Genomic DNA, 18,510 nt, shown 5'->3' on the forward strand with positions numbered 1-18,510 from the left:
CTGAGGCTGTGGACAAGCTGTTTCCTGGCAGACCTCCCCCAGAGACCCCAAGCCATGCCCACCCAGCCACCAGCACCAACCCACTCCTACCTGCACAGACCTCCAGCTCCCTCCTGCAGCCCCGGCTCCCTGCAGCCCTGCCCTGCTGCCTCCAGCCTTTTACCCGCAGCTGAGCCCCATCGTGTCCTCCCCACCCGCCCCCGGGGCTGCTCAGCACCACCGCCGGCACCTGTGCGGTTCTCCAGACCTGCTTCCCCGGGGCTGCGGGGGCCGACGCAGTGCTGCTCCCCCGGCCCCGTGTCTCGCTGCGCGTCCTTGGGCGCTGCTGGGCGGCAGAGCTGTGCCGAACCGAACCGGCGCCTCTCCCCCATGCCAGGGCTGCCGGCGCGAGGCACCGGGGCGTCGCGTGATGCTGCTGCCGGGACCACAGAAAGTGGCGTGATCAGCTCTGTTCGGGCAGGTAACAGGCTTTTTTTATGACAACCGATACATGTATAAAAGAGACCCTCACACTTAGTTTCCTTCCTCCTGACGCCGTTCCCTGCTCTCATCACGAATCGCACAAAGGCCAAACCCCTTTCAAACCCCTTTTCAGGTCTCTGCTCCTCCTTCCCCGAAGGCTGAGAATCCTTCTTTCATTTCTGCATCTCAGCTGCAGGCACACGTGGCTCCCTTGGAAGAAAATCCTTCTATTTGGGTTTTAACAACTGCTACAGCTGCCGTTACCGCTCCCATGGCTGTTACCATCCCAGCCCCGGCCGGTGAGGTGCCACAGCCACGGCGTCCCCAGGCCGCAGGTGCCGATGCCGCTTTGGCAGCAGCTCCTTCTCGCGGCTCTCCTCAGCATCCCAGCGGTTTTATTTCTCCCAGCTCTCCGGTGAGAGCCCAGCTGTGGGCAGCACTGCTGCGGCCCGATCCCCCCCCCCCCTGCCGTGACAGGACAGACCCGACCCGGCTGCGGCCAAGGGTCCTGCACGACACCGACCCCGGCTGAGCAGCCCCTGCCCGGCACCGGGAGCACTAACCGAAGTGCTGACCAGCACTAACCAGCACTGACCCAAGTGCTGACCAGCACTAACCAGCACTAACCAGGCAGCTGGGGAGCTGCCTGGCAAACCGTGGGAACCTCCGCGGCCTTCTTTGGTGGCGAGACAGGACAACAAGGTCGTGCCATTTTCGCTAGCTCAGAACATCGGTGCAGCTCGACGCGTCGGTTTGTCGCTTCGCGGCTAAATGCAACGACGAAGGGAAGCGCCGGTGCCACCGCAAGCACCGACAGCACCGTGGCGCGCAGCAGCCGGGGGTCGAGCCGGCAGGAGCGAGGCGTCCCGGCGCGCTGAGCTGCGAAACGAGTCAATGAACCCTTCGGCCGGCGAGCCCTTCTGCTGGCTTCTCCCAGGCTGCGCTAAGGAGCGCAGGAGACACCCGAAATCCTGGCGGGAAGCGGTGTCCTGGTGGGTTTCCTTCTCCGAGAGAAGCCTGGGAGGTTTCGGTGAGTATCAGAGCGATCTGCAGGAGATGCCAGGAGCAGCCACGCGTGGGCACGGGGCTCCCTCTAACGTCGGCCGCGGCCCCACTGCAGCCCCGGCCCTGCTGCGGGCACCAGACGGGGGGCAGAGGTTGAGGGTCCCCTTCCTCGCCTGCACCTCGGGAGCGCTGCTGCCAAAGGGGAGCAGCAGCCCGGCCGGGATCCCCCGTACCCCGGTGCTTCACAGCCACCCCCTGGGTGTCGCAGTAAGGGCGCGGAGAGTGGGTGTCCCCAACAGCCACCCCGGGTACGGCACGTACTGCGCACGGCTGAAGACAAAACCCCCACACCAGCACACGGGTGTTTTTCCCCCCAGATAAACTGCAGCCCTCCAGGCAAATGCGCAGACAGCACCAGGAACGGGTACAGAAGGAAGCGGGGCGGTTTTTAACCTGATAAGAGAAAACCGTAATTAAGAAAGAGAACTTTTATTAGGGCAATTTCACTTTATTTTTTCCATACAGCAAGGTCAACTATCGCAGTAATAATAAAATAAGCATAAAAACAAATGGCAGCCCAGGACAGAGTACATAATTTGGAGCAACTACAAGCAAAAAGTAAGTCCGTGATTACATAATATAAACCCAAGCCCGCCTGTCCTTTCAGCAGATGAAAGCCGCGGGGTTGCAAGGCAAGTGCAGCGCCACTCGTCATCGTTATCGTTATCGATGCATGTGAGCACGGGGGAGGTCGGACCCAGGGGCGGCCTCACCGCTCGCTCGCTCGCTCCCGCTTTGGCAGACGGAACGGCACGGGTCTGGAACGCTTCCCGCTCAACCGGTAACATTTCCCAGGGTGTTTTTTTTTTCACCTGCTAAAAGAACAGGACCACTACAGCGATAAAAAATAATCACCTAACAACTACAGCTACGGTGCGCTGTTCGGTTTGCCTGTTCATGATTTAACTCTTTTGTGAAAGTCAGTATTTGTTTTGAAGAATCTTTTTTGTGAACAATAAACCACTGAAATTGTCAGAAACTGCTCGGAGTAGCATATATCTTTAATATACTTTCTGATACTTTAAACATGCAGTAGTTTTTGAATAATGTACGGAGTATTTGATCCATGATTTCACCTCGATGGTCTGAAGTACCTGCTTTTTTTTCTTTTTTTTTTTCCTTTTTTTTTTTTTTTATTAATGATTTTCAGGCAGATTTGAACCAGTGGAGCTTTTGTCAGTCATGAGATCTTGGAAGGATGGCATATCTTTCCAGCCGAAAAAATCCTGGCAAACTACAAGCTGTCCACATAAAGCAAAGCAACTTTTTTGAAGGGGTATGGAGTGCTAACTCTGTGCCACTTTTGCAAGCAATTTTGTTCAGCCTGTCATTTTATTAGCCTTAACAAAACTCCTTGTAATTATAGACATTTTTATTCAAAATAAGATCTTACTATTATACAGGTTTCTCTCTTTTTTGACTATATACAGAAGTGCAAAAAGTCAACCTTCTCTCTATACGTTCCCACATGCTAAACTGCAGCATAATCAACCCTCAAGAGTTTGCACACACACGCGATAATTCTTGTTACGTAAACTTTGAGTATTTGGATTATCAACAAAAAGTCCCTTGATCTATTGATTATGCAGCTTATTTATAACAAGGCCTGATATTCAGGGATTTCAAAAAATATTTAAACAATATTTTAACATTTGAAATGGATACAGTAGAAAATAAATTTTATTCTAATATCTAGGAACTAGATTTTCTCATAATAACTAATTACAAACAAAATAAATCATCAAAATATTACTCAATTGTCTGCCAGGATTGTTGCGATAGCAACAACTTAACTTCTTACTTAGCAATGATTATATAATTATAAGATATCCATATAAAAGATCTTTGTTCTTTTAATGAAAACTAGACAAGAACTAACAATGACTGACATTCTTACATTGTAATATTAAATCAGTAAAATATAAATCATTTCATTAACAATAATACGAATACTCATATGACACTACATGTAAATTCAAAACTGAGTATGTTATGAAGAAAACTACTTTTTTTTTTTGTCTTTTGAAAAAGTCATCGGTAAACTCTAATAAAACAAAGCTCTATAAACTGAAACGGTATTCAACTGGTAATAGAAAATGAAAACGATCTAATAAATGTAAGAAATAAAAACTACGCTTTTAACAAGGAAAAAAATAGGTAATATTCTATAATGTTAAGTAACTACAATAACATGTGAAGTCACCTATACTTTCTTAACACGATTGAAATTACATTGGTATGGGTTTTAACCCGTAATGTAATAATCTAAGGCTTTAATAGATGTACAGTACAATCAGTAAAATCAACACATCATTCTTATACTATAAAGCATCTCTCTCAAGCATAAAAACTCGCAGTAAACTCGGAAGTATGGAGAGTTCTACAACCGAACTCGCGCTTCTTCCACTCCACGCTACGCTACCAGTGACCTGGCCCCCACTTCAGCACTTTGCTGAACAGAGCAAAAATATCCTTTACTAGCTGCAACATCCAAACCACAAAAAGGAATTCCTTTGGATGAATCCATTCTTAAAACTTGAATGCACATCTATTTTTTTGTTTTTATTTTGTAAAGGCTTTCTAAGGCTATAAGCAGTTAATCTGAACAAAAAAATCACATATAAAACTCACCCAAGTATTTAACCCACCCAATTTCTACGCTAATTAACATCTCCACTTTTTCGTATTTTGGTTTGTCACGCGTCTGATGTCAGTGCTTCTTTCGTCTTTGTTTAGAGTCACCGCGTAAGGCGGGACTTTGATGAAGTAAAAGCGAAACCCAACGCATTTATAGTCCTTTTGACTTTCGACAGAGGCTATAAATAGAAGCAAAAGAAGTTCCTCAAACATTTGTTACCGTGTCTCAGAAATGGCTTTTCCCTTTCGTGCATCGTGTCACACAGTAAAACACGCCTAAAGATCAGACTGCGATGCCTCAGGAGAGCTCCTGCGGGAGTGCGGCAGGGCTCAGCCGCACGGCCGGCGTCCTCCCCGGCTGCCCGCCGCCGCCGCCAGGAATCATCGCGGGCCATTTCTGAGACAGCTTTGGTTTGAAACAGAACGGTGCCCTTTGACTGATCAGTACTAGTAAAGGAAGTGACAACGTGGTTCTGAAAATAACACTGCAGAAATAATACTCGAATCGGATGTACAGTCTATGGCACTTCATGAGAATCCTTAACAACATGGTACTTAAAGCCATTGATGTGCTTTAAAATATACACAGTTGTGGTTTTGCTTGGCACATTCATCTGTCAGATACCTCTCTTACCACTTCTTACAATCTATTACATTAAAAATATTACTCTTAAACAAAAATTACTGTGCATGCACGCTCTCATCTATAATGGCAATTTTAAATACAAGGTGCACCTTTGTTATTTGTAAACCTTGAAAGAAATAAACTTACTTTAAAAAATTATATCTTGGTCTACAGACGTACCAATACATAATAGATTTCTGGTTACACCATCGTCTGTCTTTTCAAGGTGACACACGTGATTATGTAGGAAAGAGACCACATATGCATATGCAAACCCATATGCGTACTCTGTGCTAGAAAAGACAGACGATGCTGCAGTTTTTAGACAATAAGATCACCTCAGCACAAATATCAATTAAATGTACAAAGTATATAGGCAACAGTGTGCAGTGGATGTCCAGGTTCTCGTTTCGTCTCGTTAACATGCAATGCGTGGATGTCTCACTGCTGAGGGAGTCCCGGGTGTTGCTGACGGTATATACATTATGGCTAATGAGCGTCTCCTCTTCCCATCCCAAACACACTGTCCTCTTCTCCTTAGGTATGATCTAGGAAGGAAAGGAGAGGAAGCCTTTTCAACGCAGCCATAGCTTTTTCTTAGCACCGCATCAGCCCCAACCTTCGCGCTGCAACAGGGAACGCCGCCGCTGAGCACCGGGGCTGCCTGCACCCAAACCCCGGGGCTGCCTGCACCCAAACCCGGGGTCACCTGCACCCAAACCCTGGGGTCACCTGCACCCAAACCCGGGGTCACCTGCACCCAAACCCCGGGGCCGCCTGCACCCAAACCCCGGGGGCTGCCTGCACCCAAACCCCGGGGGCCGCCTGCACCCAAACCCTGGGGGCCGCCTGCACCCAAACCCCGGGGCCTGCCTGCACCCAAACCCCGGGGCTGCCTGCACCCAAATCCTGGGGCTGCCTGCACCCAAACTCCAGGCCCGCCTGCACCCAAACCCCAGGGCTCGCCCTTGGGTGCTGCTCCCGTGGCGGAGGCTCGCTCCGCAGCCCGCCCCCGCAGCGACACAGGAGCACCGCCCGCCGGCCACTCACCGCTCCCGAGCCCCTGGCTGGGGCATCAGGCGCTGGGGGACAGTTCCCCAGACCCCAAAGGCCAGGCCCCGGGAGGCAGCTCCCCGCAGCGCCCTGCCCAGCAGCCCTGTGCCCCTCTCCCTTCCCAGGCCCCTGCGAGGCCAGGGAGCCCAGCTGGTGTCCGTGAGGCACCTAAACACCCTCAGAAATCCAGGCCCTGCGTTCCCGAGGTGATTTTTCTCACTTGGCTGCCCATCTAGCATCGCTGTTTCTCTGGTCCCTGTTGCCTGCTACACGAGAGGGACTCCCAGGGCGACCCCCTGTCCACCTGGGGACAGCCTGGGCCGCGGGGATGCCCCAGCCGACGGCGGAGGGAGGCCTGGCAGCAAGCCTTGGCCGCGGGTACGAGCCGTCCCGCCCGAGCCGCTCAAGCAGTTTAACAACAGTCCCGCCCAGCCGAAAGGAACAGCTATTATCATAAACCCACTGTGGCAAATCAGTTAATCCTCACCCTGAGCCCTAATTCCATTACGGCCGAGCCACGCAGCAAAGCCCAGCAGCAGCGGAGCGCCCGGCAGGGAGAGGCCGCCCGCCCCGCGGGCTGTCCTGGGGGAGGTGCGGTGGTCTCGCTGACCGCCCGCAACCCAGCAGCGACCGGCTGGGGACTCACAGGCAGACAGGGCAAACCCAGCTCCCCGGCTTAGGCAGCGCAGCCGGGCTGACGAGCTGCGCGGGATGGAGGTCGCAGCCCAGGCAGCCGACACGCGCCGCCTGCCATCGCCCCTCGCGCCGACCCTCCGCAGGGACGCGCCGCGCCCGAGCTGCGGGACCTCTCCTTGCCCTCCGACCCGCTGGGCGCGCGCAGCGAGCCGACAGCCTGCGCTCGAGAGGCTTCGGCGAGGCAGGCGACTGCACCTGTGTTCTCAGAGGCGCTGGCCTCCCCACTTCGGAGATTTAAAATCCCCTCTCGCTAAGACAGCCTGACGTAACCACCTCCCGCCAGACCCGGCCCTCGGCTCCCATCCGTGCTGGAGCCATCGCCCTCCCAAACAAAACGCAGAACTCTCCTGCGAGCCCCCCTGGTTTCGCCATGCGGGTGCGGACAAACGGACACCAACACACTAGCTAACGTGGGCGCTGCTAGCTACGGGATCTCCACCCAGATGGCACGCCAGTGGAGTTCAGCGCCTCTTCCCCCACATCTTACTAGTATGCTTAGAAAGGAAAGCAAAGCATTCTGTCCCTGAAAAAGACGGATTAAGCACACATAAAGGTAAGAAAAATGCAAGCAACACCACACTGGGAACTTACTGTTTGATGGCAAAATGTCTACATCTGTGTAACATACTTGTGGCTAGTCAGATGTTCGGCAGATATTATGGGTATCTACAGGTAAAAAATTTAAACAATGAGTAACACGTGCAATGAGCCAACCCAGAGACACAGCATTTTGCTATAGAACATAAGTTTGGAAAAGTGAGGATCAGCTGTGAGTTGGTGGATTTTATATTGTAACTATAAGTTAAAAGTCAACTGAAGTGCTACAATAGCAACTCAAGACCGGAAAACACTGTGTTAAGTACTACTTGACAAATATAAATAAGTATTATTGGGCGTTTAGGAAATAAGAGAAGTTAAAAATCTACAAAAGTCATGCAGTGCAGTAATTGACAATAGCCCTTTTTGTTGGCCTACACAAAATCCTGTGCTTTCAGCGTATCATTTAAAATGACAAATTCTACAGCGGCCTTGTTTCAGCCTGATTTTGTGAAGTGTTCACTGCTTTCACTGTCTCGGTTTCCGAAAGCCAAACCTAAGATGCTCTCAGCTCGGTTTTCACGGCTGGTGAAAAGCCGCTGTCGGGAAGAGCCGCCGGCTCCTCCCACGGCCGCTGCGGGCACCACGGTGGGTCAGCTGCGAAGCTAAGACTCCCCAGAGCAGTGAAACAATTCTCAAAACGTTCGTCTGCGCAAACGGAACTCAGTGCTGGCTCTCCTGAAGCGCCCCGTCGGCTCTGGCTCCTGTTTACAAAAGCAGTACCCAAACCAGAGCGGGTCACCGGCAGCGCACACGACCAGCCCGGCCACATCCCCCCCGTGGGTCCCAGCCGCGCAGCCCCCCGGCTGCGGTGCTCGGGCTGAGGTCCAGGGGAGGGAGCCCCCAGAGACCCCGCGGGTCAGGCCCTCGAGGAGGGCCAGCACTAAGGCGCGGGGGTCGGAGGAGCCGTCAGTAACCCTGCATGGCAGAGAGGACCCGAGGTCCGGCTAGAGGGAGCAGACAGAGGCACCCACCTCCAGGGAACCACGACACGAAGCTGGTTTGTACGACCACAAGTGGCCGTTGCCCTTGAACAGACTCTCCTCCTACGGCTGACCTGCTAATCCGCACAAGAAAGGGAGCGGGGAGGTTTCCAGGTCTTGGTGTCGGTTCTTCCGCCCCTCGTGCCCTCTCCTCCCCTGGCAACGCCACACAACTCTACAACATCGCCAACTTGTACAGAAATGTGCTTCAAGCATAAGGAAGCTTCTCATACCATTTTTTCCTACTGCTGCAGGCCAGGCTGTTGCACCCAACTGCGGAGAAGCATCAGGGGTAGTGCTGTCGGAACATACCAAGGACCTTCAACACCGCTCAATGAAGATGAAGGGCCGGATCTTAAGCCTTTTGGCATGCATGCACATCGCATCGTGTGGCATTAAATAACTTCAGCATTGCTCACATAGTATATACATATATTCGTTATATATGTATATATTGAGGTTTGGCTGCAGTACTGTACTAAGTGTTATGAGGCTCCAGGGAGGATATGCATGAAATGACCAGGTTCTACAACAGAAAGTTTCCCTGTGATCTGTTTGGGAAAGCGCATGGCTGTTTAGACAGAGATGATTGAAAACAAAAATATATTTTTTTTTTACGTTTTTTTTTGTGGCTTGGCTTGTTCTCACAACTCTCTGGGCTACGGAGGATACAGAGGCACACTTGAATTAACTGGATGGTGCAAGAAATTGCAATATTAAGATGCTTTGGGCATACGGGTGGTTGCTTGCTTAGGTGACCCGTACGCAGGGGTAGTCCTACCTATAAACTGACTTTTCCAAACACAAAGTAATTCTTACGCTAGTTTAAGCGGTCACTCAGCAAACGATTCTCAAGAGCAGAAAGCACTACCTGCCAAGCAGACTAACCTCAGTGTTTTTTGGAACAGTAGAACATCCAGGTGCCTTCTGAGGCGTGGGAGGCGCACGCCCAGGCACCACTGCGGCAGTGTCAGCCTTGGAGCGGTGTTTTTGAGGGCCCCGTGAGCAGACAGGCTAACAAAGCCCCGGCAGCTGGGCCTCGCACCAAACAGCAGCGCTCAGCAGGTGGAAAGGCTCGAAGCCAGGGACGCCGGCCTTAGTCCCGCGGGGCCCGGCAGCACTCGGCCCCCGCAGCGGCAGCGCAGCGCAGCGCCCGGGGCTCTGCGGCGAGGCCAGGGGGCTCTGCCGGAGCCGGCCCCATCCACCCCAGGGGCACTGCTGCTCGGCGTCCAGCCGCCACTGCAAACCTCACAGCTTCACGGTGGGACCTGGCAACTGTTTAAGGAGGCAGCTAAGGATGCCAGGTGAGCCCGCCCTAAAAACTGACTTGTATCTCCAGAATTAACTACACCTACAGAACCATACCCCCAAAATGCTGACGAAAACGTTCTCTTTCCTAAAAGGCACGTGGGGGATTCGCACTCAGCTGAGCGTCATGCCTGCCTTAGACCAGAACTGACGCTGTCATGAGACAGGCAATTCTGACTGCCTTGTAAATCAAAAAGTACTTTGTTTTTACAAGAGGGTCTTTAAAAGGTTTTTACTGTTGTGCTTTCAGCCAGATGTACTACGGAAATCTGCATTTTCGACAACCCAGCCAGATGAAACCAACAGGCCACGTTCTGTTCTCAGGCGCAGCTCCAGCTGGTACGAGTGGGGACTGCAGCTCCTCTGGCCCCTGGTACTCATCTTTAGAGCATCGCTTCTGGCTTTTCTGGGAGGACTCTTGATCACCTACTTAGTACAGCATTATTCTGTGACTCCTGAAATACACCCAAATACAGCAACAACCGGGGTAGCTACTTAGAAATAAAGTCAGGCTCTAACGGGTGCTTTCTTAATTGAAGCCTGCCTACTGCAACGAGCCACCGGCCACTTGCAAGCAGAATCACAAGCCGAAACAACGGTTTAAAGGAAGTTTCTCCGTGGCCCGTACTGAAATGTTTTTGTTTTGCTCTTGGAAGAGCAGAGTCAGAACATGTCCAGACTGCTAAACTCAGACTGTGGAAACTGTGATCCTGCAAGCCCTCCGCACAAAGGTTCTGCTGGCTTTCACTGGAGTTCTGCACTAAAGGGAACTGTTGGCTCCACAGAAATACATAATGGGTTCCGTCTGTGATCCCTTTCTCTCTACATCTCTGAGAGCAGAAATATGCAGCATGGCCCATAAACGTTAAGACTGAGTCAGAAACTCTATTATCAATTATTTTTAGCATCAGAAATGGAACTGCAGCACCTTTTGAGCATGGATAAAGGCTTATTAAGCTGTGCTGCAGATCTCAGAGAGAATGTGTAGGCCAACAAGAGGTAAAATCAAAACCCCCATGCTCATTAAAAGCACCGATTTCAAGTTGTCTGTAAGGAACAAAGCTGTAAATTAGCAAACCTGGTTGGCTGTGGCTGTTGCAGCGAAGGGAACACTTGTGGCAGATGTTGTTGCTGCAGACACAGTGGCTGGCGTAGCACCGTGCACCATGGGAACTTTCGGAAGGAAAATCATATAAGCAAACACACAGAAGAGTGTAGCAGTATGGGAACCAGAGCGACACGTGGTAGGATAATTGAGCATGGTATTTATCACAGCAAAAAGCCCGAGACATCATTGCCAGTGCGTGGCATGCAATCACAGTGCAAAGCAGGACGACATTCCAGGGAGAGAGAGGGGAGGGAAATGAAAGAGAAAAAAAGGGGAAAATGCTTGTTACCATCAAATCAAGAAAATCGACACAAACAAGCTTAACCATTTCAATACAAAAATCAACAGAAGAATTTTTAAATGCCCTTATATTTACAAATTTTTGTCTTTTAAAAATTCAACCCAAATATTTACTGCAAACAAAAATTAATCTTGCTGAAGGACAGTATACGTCTATGCGGCTATAGTAAGATGCAGTCTTTATTTAACACAAGATAGTTTCTAAACACTGGAACTCATAGTCCAATCAAAATCCACCAAGGAACAATGTGCAATTCAAAAAACTGCTATACAAAATTAACAACGTCCGTGTGTCCATGTCAATTAAATAAAACAATCGCATTTAATTGACAGGTGTTAGTGCAGGAGGCTAAGGGAGATGGATTGGCACGAGAGCTGTAAGTTAAAATCTAGCAGTGGATTTTGAGGGTCCGTGAGCTGCACCACAGGTTTAAGATAATCAAGAAACAAAGCTGGCACCTACCAACACTTGTAGCGGGTGTCATGCACAATATTGAGCCTGCCCATCATGCATTGCAACAGGAAGGTGGATTTGGAAAGGGAAAAGAATTAAAACAACCCATCACACGTGTAATTAGAAATTTCATTTGAACAAAGAAGAAAAATTGTTATTATGGGAACAGTGGCATGTAACTGTCAGCACAATCAAACCATACAATAGCACAGTGATCCATTAGAACCAGACTCCAGGGAAGGGGAAAGAGCTGATCGAACTGTGTGCTGGTGTACCGTCTTTGCCTCTGCAGCACCACGGAACGTCAGCACGGCCCAAGCGCCTTTATCCTCAAAGGTCTTTCAGTCTCAAGCCTTTCTGCATTTTGACACAAGCCTTGTCATAGCCTTTACCCCGGTTTCCGCAGATGGAAAGAAATACTTTGAACTGGCACCTGAGGTCCACCCCTGCACACAGGGACCAGCCGGAGTGAGGGACTCGACCCTGTAGCCGCCCGGGAAGCGCTGTGTGCGGCTCGTCCTGGCCGGGGAAGAGACGGCGAGAGGAGGCGAGCGAGGCCCTGCCCTCCGGCCAGAGCAGCCGGGGCCCTGCTCCGACAGGCGGGAGCGACGACTCCGCACAGCGCGGCGGCTGACCTACGCTGGCCGCAGCCTGACTGCTCCCGCATTTAGGCAATATACGGGCAAAACCCCGGTGGGTTTGGCGTGTCTGTACGACCCCCGCGGGCTGCCGGCGAAGGGGAAGCGATCCTGGCTGCCCGCTGGTCTGCCTGCAGCTCAGGGGAGCGGCTGAACAGCTGAAGCCCCCTGCGCAGCGCACGGCAGCACCTAAGAATACTCGCTCGGCGTTTTTGGGGACATATTTGAAGCTGCTGGTGCCTGGGCTCACAACCTGCGACTCTCCCTAGGCTACGCAAAAGCAATTAAAGCGCCAGCACCTGCCGAATGCTGCCCTGCAACGAGAGAGCCGACTGCAGTGTGGTGTTCTCAGGAAGACAACACTATTGTTTTTCAAACATCACTAAGCTGGTAATTCTGTTTACACAGCAAAATGCCTTCCACCAGACTGAACTCGGAATCTTCTATTTTTGTTTCCAATATGACACACAACTACCTACTGGTATTTCAGAATATCCATTTTTCATAAATGATTTCCTTTTTTTATTTAACAAATAACATTTCTTAACACTGCTAATGATGCTTGACACAGCAGAAGCGGAAATAAACTCTGAAATCTGGGAACAGAGCTCGCAGTGCAAGTGGAAACATACTGCAGAAGACTGCCAGTGGGAGCCACAGCGATGCGGCTTCCTTGACATTACGTGACCGTCGCGGGGGGACAGGAAATTGTTTTAGGTGGTGCCAAGCATTGTAGTGGCTTGCGGAACCTCACGGGCACTTAACTAAGCAGGGAAAAAGTCACTCGGTGTAATTACTGCTGGGGACAAGGTTATTCTCTGTCATCACTGTCTCTGTAAGGCTACAAAGAGAAGGGCATAATCATGTTTCCTAATTACTCTTCTATTTCTGCGTCAGGGAAGAGCCTGAAAATACTCACAAAGAAAGGTTAAAAGAAGGGTAGCTTTTCTGACTTCCCCATGCACAAATCATGGCTGAAGTCAATGGGATCACTTACAAGATTAAAAAATGGAGCAAAATTCGGCTGCAAGGACAAACAGTAAGTGAAAGTGCTTTCTCGGTCCCTCTTACGACATCCCTCTGGTGTTAATGAGGTTACAGAGAAGAACCTGTGAGTTCTGCCTCTGTGCAGAAGGGCCCTATTTATAAGGTTGCACATACTTCATTAGATCTGGAATATTACGTCATTCCATGCATAATTATGTCTACATGCTAAAGATGAGTTAGATATTCACAACGAGTCTCAAACACCACTGTAAGGCTTTTCAGCTCAAAATTTTAGTCTGAGTTATCATCATTAACATTACAACCAGCGCACACAGTTTTGAAAGGGAATTGAAGCAAATGAACGTAAGGCAGAAATGAAAATACTAGCTAGGGTGCAGTAACTTGCAAATACGCAGACACAATGCTGTATGACCCTCTTACCAGTAATAAAAATCATTTTTGCTATGACCTTAATATTCATCTTGACTTCAGAAGCTTTGACTGACTAATGAGAATGCATGAATAATAAATGTGCAGTTTCCAATGTTCCCTAGCTTTTCAGCACAAGGCAGAATTTTAATTCAAGGATGTACTCAGTTAACTGATCGTAACTTCACTTTCTGCAGTGGAATAAAGCTATTTTAATAAATATTCTAGGTTTACTGGTGGTTTAAGCATTTTTTTCTCTTCTCTCCCTCATATTATTCCCCTCAGTCTATTTATTCCATCCAATCCACTAAATCCTAATTAAAAATACGACCAAAGAGCGTAAGCACTCCTGTGGAGGCAGGCAGTTGTGCCTGATCTTTCCCTCCCGAACGTTTTGGAGGAGAGCAGTGTTTTCACACAGACCCAGAAGCCCCACGGAGCACGGTGCTTACACAGACCCCGCTTTAGGAAAGCATCCGTGCGCTGGCTGAGCCCCAGCGATGAGTGAGCAAGTTCTCTGGTGTGGAAGCTGCGCTATCTAAAGGAACATGCAACGCGTTAATGGCAGCGCTGGCTGGAGCCTTTCCACGGCTGGCTACGTGGTTCAGCTGCCCCTGGCAGGGGCGCCAGGCCGACAGCGCCTGGGAGCGCCCGGTGCTCCTGGCCCCTCTCTTCCGGAGGATCACGCCTCTCCAAGAGCACCCGGTCACCCGGCTGACACGCACAGCTGAGGAGACAGGGAGCTCGGGCACGGGACGGTCACAAGCCCCTGGGCGGGAATTTCACCCAGCTGCACTCAGGAGCTCTGTAACCGCACGTGCAGACTTCGTCCCGGGCAGCTCACGGTTCCTGCACGACAAAGAGCACGTGCAGAGGTCGTGAAGGCCCAGGAACCGGTGCTCTGCACGTTCACAGCCCCACAGCGAAACGTTCGCCTGCAGCTCTGCCACGGCGTCAAGAGGCAGCAGCCAGGACCAAAGTACCGAAACAAGGTGTGAACATCTATTAAGTCGTGCAGAGCCTCCTCGTTCGGCAGGCTAACGCCACTTATTTCAGCTAGCCAAGACCACAGGTGTTCCCAGTTCTTTACTGCAATGCCTTTTAGACTCCCCTCTCAGTCTGGGGACAGCTTCCAGCAGCCAAGGTTTCTGGGAGACCTCAAGAAGGGAGCCACACAAAGAGGGAGCTTTATTTGAGAGCAGTGGGGTGAGTACCTGAGAGCATTTCAAGTGTGCTGGAGTGCCAGTGTCCAGCCCCTGGCACGGACGATCCCTTTATTTGCTTTCACCTGCCCTTGCACACAGGCAGCCAGAATTACGCCTTACGATTTAGAAGAGGTATCTGGGTTTGTCTGGAACACAAGTGGAAAACTCTCAAGGGTGAAACATCAAGCACGAAGTGCCCCGCAGAGAGGAGGGTCCTGCCGAGATCCTCCACAGGGGCAGACACCGACACCCTGTAGGTTCTGCGAGTGTCCTGCCCTCCAGACCCGCCGCAGTCTCATACACTGCAGCAGAAGCAGTAAGAACACGTGCATATAATGACACTTTGGGCTTCTGAACCTGAAAAATGCCACTTTAACTCAGAACCCACTGAATTAACCTGCCTCTGCTCCACGGTAGTGGTGCTGAGGGCACCCACGCTCTGCACTCTCCCGTCGGTTCTTAGGGACTGACAGAGAAAATCTGCTTCCAGGGGACTATGCACAAACAGGACTGATGCTGGTTAATTTTAAGTGGGGAAAACTAAAAAGGGAAAGGTGTCAAATAAAATTTTCAAACTTTTGGAAAAGTACTCAATTACTGGAAAGCTCAAACGGCTACTATTGGAAAAATATTAAAAAGAGAATTTAGAGTCGCTTATGCTAAACCCCCTGTTTAACATATATCAAACTTCAGTGGTCAAGAAGGTCAAATGAAGCATCAAGAACCACTGCGCCAACTCCTGCAGGCTGCTGCAGGAAGGGCCGAGGCAGGCTGGGTGTAAGTGCCGACGTGAAAGACCCCGGTCAACGATGCAGCGCAAAGGACGCCCACAAACGGTAACCCCAGCTGCCGAGCTCCAAGGGCGGGATTCAAAGCAGCTTGAGCACTTCCAGAAGTCACCCGGCCCCTTGCTGATTTAATGGAAGCTGGAATATTGCATGGCTTACTGCCGAAACAAATCTGTGAGATTGCTTAATATCTACAGGAAGGGCTGTGATTGCACACACATTTTGATATGAATTCTAGCATGTGGGCTAGAGATCTGCTCTAAAGCTTGATCAATCAGTCCTTCTACTGACTCCAACAAGCTCTGCAACAAGCTTTACTCATGTATTGCAGTGGTTGCAATGAGGTTTTGGAACCTAAGTCAGTCATTAAAACGTACTCCATCAAGCAACTGATTTTTGTGCCATTTAAATTATACATGTTGGTTGTATGCCAGATCAAGAAAGAATGGTAAAAGGCATTATACGGAACTCCTGGGAACATACTTGCCAAAAACGTTTAGGATAAAATCCCTAATTTTCTTCTGTAAAGACTGTATAGCTGTACTTTCTTTTCTCCCCTCCTCTCAACTAGTCTGCTGTCTACAAAGGGCTGTCCTCACGGACTAATTGTTTGACTACAGATCTATCAGATGTCCTCTGCACACCTCCTAGAACGATCGTGCTGTTTTACTGTGGGTTTTTAATGTAAAAAACAGCTGGGCTAATACAGGCATAAATTCACCCGACGTCCTAGATGTGTAATTTTTCATGAAGGGCCCTTGGCAGAACCAAAACATATATTCCATCTCCACGTCCCACCGCTTGCCCTCTGAAGGGCTTTCTGCTCGTGTAAATAGCACAGGCCTCAATTCTTCAGCAGCCACACTAGGACAAGTGTAGATGTGACCACCCTTGGAAAAGGGCGAGCGCACCTTGGTTCTGCTTACTCCAAAATCAGCCCTGAGGCTTCAGTGGTAAAGGCCTGAACCTTGGTTCCTTGTGTAGGTCCACCAGTAGCCTAGCTGCGGGACTGCCTGCCTGCGCCTCTGTGACCACTGCACCCTCGTTAGAATCACAGCCTTCACGGGTGTGACTCGAACAACTGCTGCTAAGGGGTTGCGTGTAGGCAAAGGGTCTTACAGCAAAGAGGAACAAGTACAACAGCGTAAGAGAGGCGTAACGAAGAGACGTTAATCGAGGGAAAGAGGAACGAGAGAGACGATTTCAAATTCTGATTCGGGATGACAGAGCGTGATGCTGATTTTTGTGTTAGACTGGAAAACACCCGCCCAGCTTCCGAGAGAAGCAGAGAGAAGCCAGCCTTCCTGCAGCCAGCACCTCCTCTGCCCGCGGCTCGCCAGGCACCGCAAGGCGCGGGCTGGAGAGAGGCTGCCCGCACCGGGCACCGGCGGCCGCCACGCAAACACCTTTAGGCACCTGCCGCCAGGAACAAACGTTATTTCCTAGTGTATTTTTCCAGAATTCCCCCTTCTCCCTCCCCAGAGAAAGGCAAACGAGAAGCACTTACCTGGTGGGAGGAAGGCTGTATGCTGCTGTAACTGCATGTTGGCAAGAGCTTGCTGGTACTGGAAAATACCAGTGTTAAAGACTGCGGTGGCACCATTGGTTTTTTCAAGCGCAGGCCTCTTTGGTAATGGGGGGAGTACAGCTTGAGGAATTCCCTGAAGGGTGGATGGGTATAAAAATAAAGTCCAGTAAAAAAAAGAAAACAAAAAAGGGGTGGGGTGGGGTGTGGAGGAGGATGGGAGGGAGGGAGGAAGGGAGGGAGGGAGGGTGAAGAAAAGGAAAGAGAGAAAGGAAAAAAGAAAAATCAGTAGAAGGCAAAAAACACCAGGCAGCACCATGTTTATCCATGAGCAAGCAAGCAGCATAGCAGACTTAACTACCAAATAAAAGGCAAGGTAAAAGCTTTACAAGGGAGCACTACTTTAGCCTGCCATTACAGCGGCACAGGTAACGCCTCGGAGCCGTACGTTATAGGAACCGGCGTAAACATTACGCTACCGTAAAGCGTCAGGGTTTCGATCAGGAGCGAGGCTATCGGGGTAGGGGGAAGCAGCACTGCTAGCTCCATGAGGATCAACACGTAGAAGCGATGTTAATAGTCACCGTCCGGAGCGGATGGCAGGGCCGCTGGCGCCAACCCACTCCCCGGGCCCCAGCGCCTGCCCGGGCATGCAGAGCGCGCGCCGCATGCCGGCACCCCCGGGCCGCCTCCGCGCCACAGCGCCGCGAAGCCATGCCAACGCACCCTGCGCCCGCGGCCGGCCCTGCGCCGCGGCCGCCCGCACGGCACCCTCGGGGAGGGGACGGGGGGGACGGGGGGAAGGGAAGGGGACGGGAGGGGGCCGGCGGGGGCGCGGGGGCGGCGGGGTCCTGCTCTGGAGCCCTGCTCTGGGGCCTGGCCCAGCCCAGCCCGGCCGCTCCCGCGCCCCTCGCCGGGGGTCGGGGAGGGGGGGACCGGGATATTCCATTTCTACACATTAACCCCAAACTCGACTCTACGATACAGCTACATGCCAAGCTAAAAGGTGAAAGGTCATAGTACCAGGTCAAAGGTTGCCTCGAGGGGTCGCTTCAGTGATTTGACAGCCGACTGAGTCTTAATTAGCAGGCAGCGAGCACATGATGGCAATGGCCAGTGGGGTCAAGCGCATTAACATAAACAGCAAGCAGAGGTGCATCATGGGGGCAGCAGTGCATTTGGGTAGGTGAGAAAAAACAAATAAAAACAAATCACCGGATGCCGTGTACAACGGTAACAAGACTAGGCATGCACGGGGGGCCGGCGGGCGGCCCCCGCGCGGGCAGGGCGGGGCGGGGCGGGCGGGGCCGGGCGGGGCCGGCTGGGCGACGCCCGCGGCCGCCTCCCGCCCCGCCCCGCCCCCCAGGGGCAGGCCGGCGGAGGCGTGGGGTGCTCACGGCTACGCGGGAGCCGGAACGGGGCTCCCCGCCACCGCCCGCCGGCTCACGGCCCGCACCGGCCGGCGAGCGCCTCGGGGAGCCCGCGGCTACCGCCTGGCACCGCCGGCGCCGCCACGCCCGCTCCTCCTGGCCGCCGCGCCCCAGCGCGCCCGCTGCGCTCCTCTCCCCACAGCCCCGCGGGGCTCAGCACGGGCAGGACAACGTGCCACCGCAGCCCTCCTCGGGGTGCTGTCCTCTCCGCGCCGGGAAG

General features: G+C 51.7%; 1 protein-coding gene across 11 annotated transcripts in view; it reads right to left on the reverse strand.

Moving 5' to 3' along the window:
* Positions 1-1,940: 1,940 nt before the first annotated feature.
* MBNL1 (muscleblind like splicing regulator 1) overlaps positions 1,941-18,510 on the reverse strand; it is a 100,196-nt gene continuing 83,626 nt past the window's right edge. For 6 of the 11 annotated variants that reach the window (XM_086468684.1, XM_086468676.1, XM_086468683.1 and 3 more), the window contains 6 exons: positions 17,884-17,937; positions 16,843-16,996; positions 11,298-11,333; positions 10,505-10,599; positions 7,130-7,204; positions 1,941-5,337 (listed from right to left, as the gene is read on the reverse strand). In XM_086468684.1, the coding sequence (XP_086324810.1) occupies positions 7,148-7,204; positions 10,505-10,599; positions 11,298-11,333; positions 16,843-16,996; positions 17,884-17,937 (396 nt within the window). In that variant the 3' untranslated portion in view covers positions 1,941-5,337; positions 7,130-7,147. Of the gene's footprint in view, positions 5,338-7,129; positions 7,205-10,504; positions 10,600-11,297; positions 11,334-16,842; positions 16,997-17,883; positions 17,938-18,510 lie in introns of those variants that run through there. The other 5 variants (XM_086468678.1, XM_086468677.1, XM_086468679.1 and 2 more) reach the window with 5 other exon arrangements.

This window comes from Leptosomus discolor, chromosome 7 (genome assembly GCF_034619465.1).
Source record: "Leptosomus discolor isolate bLepDis1 chromosome 7, bLepDis1.hap2, whole genome shotgun sequence".
Classification (NCBI taxonomy): domain Eukaryota; kingdom Metazoa; phylum Chordata; class Aves; order Leptosomiformes; family Leptosomidae; genus Leptosomus; species Leptosomus discolor.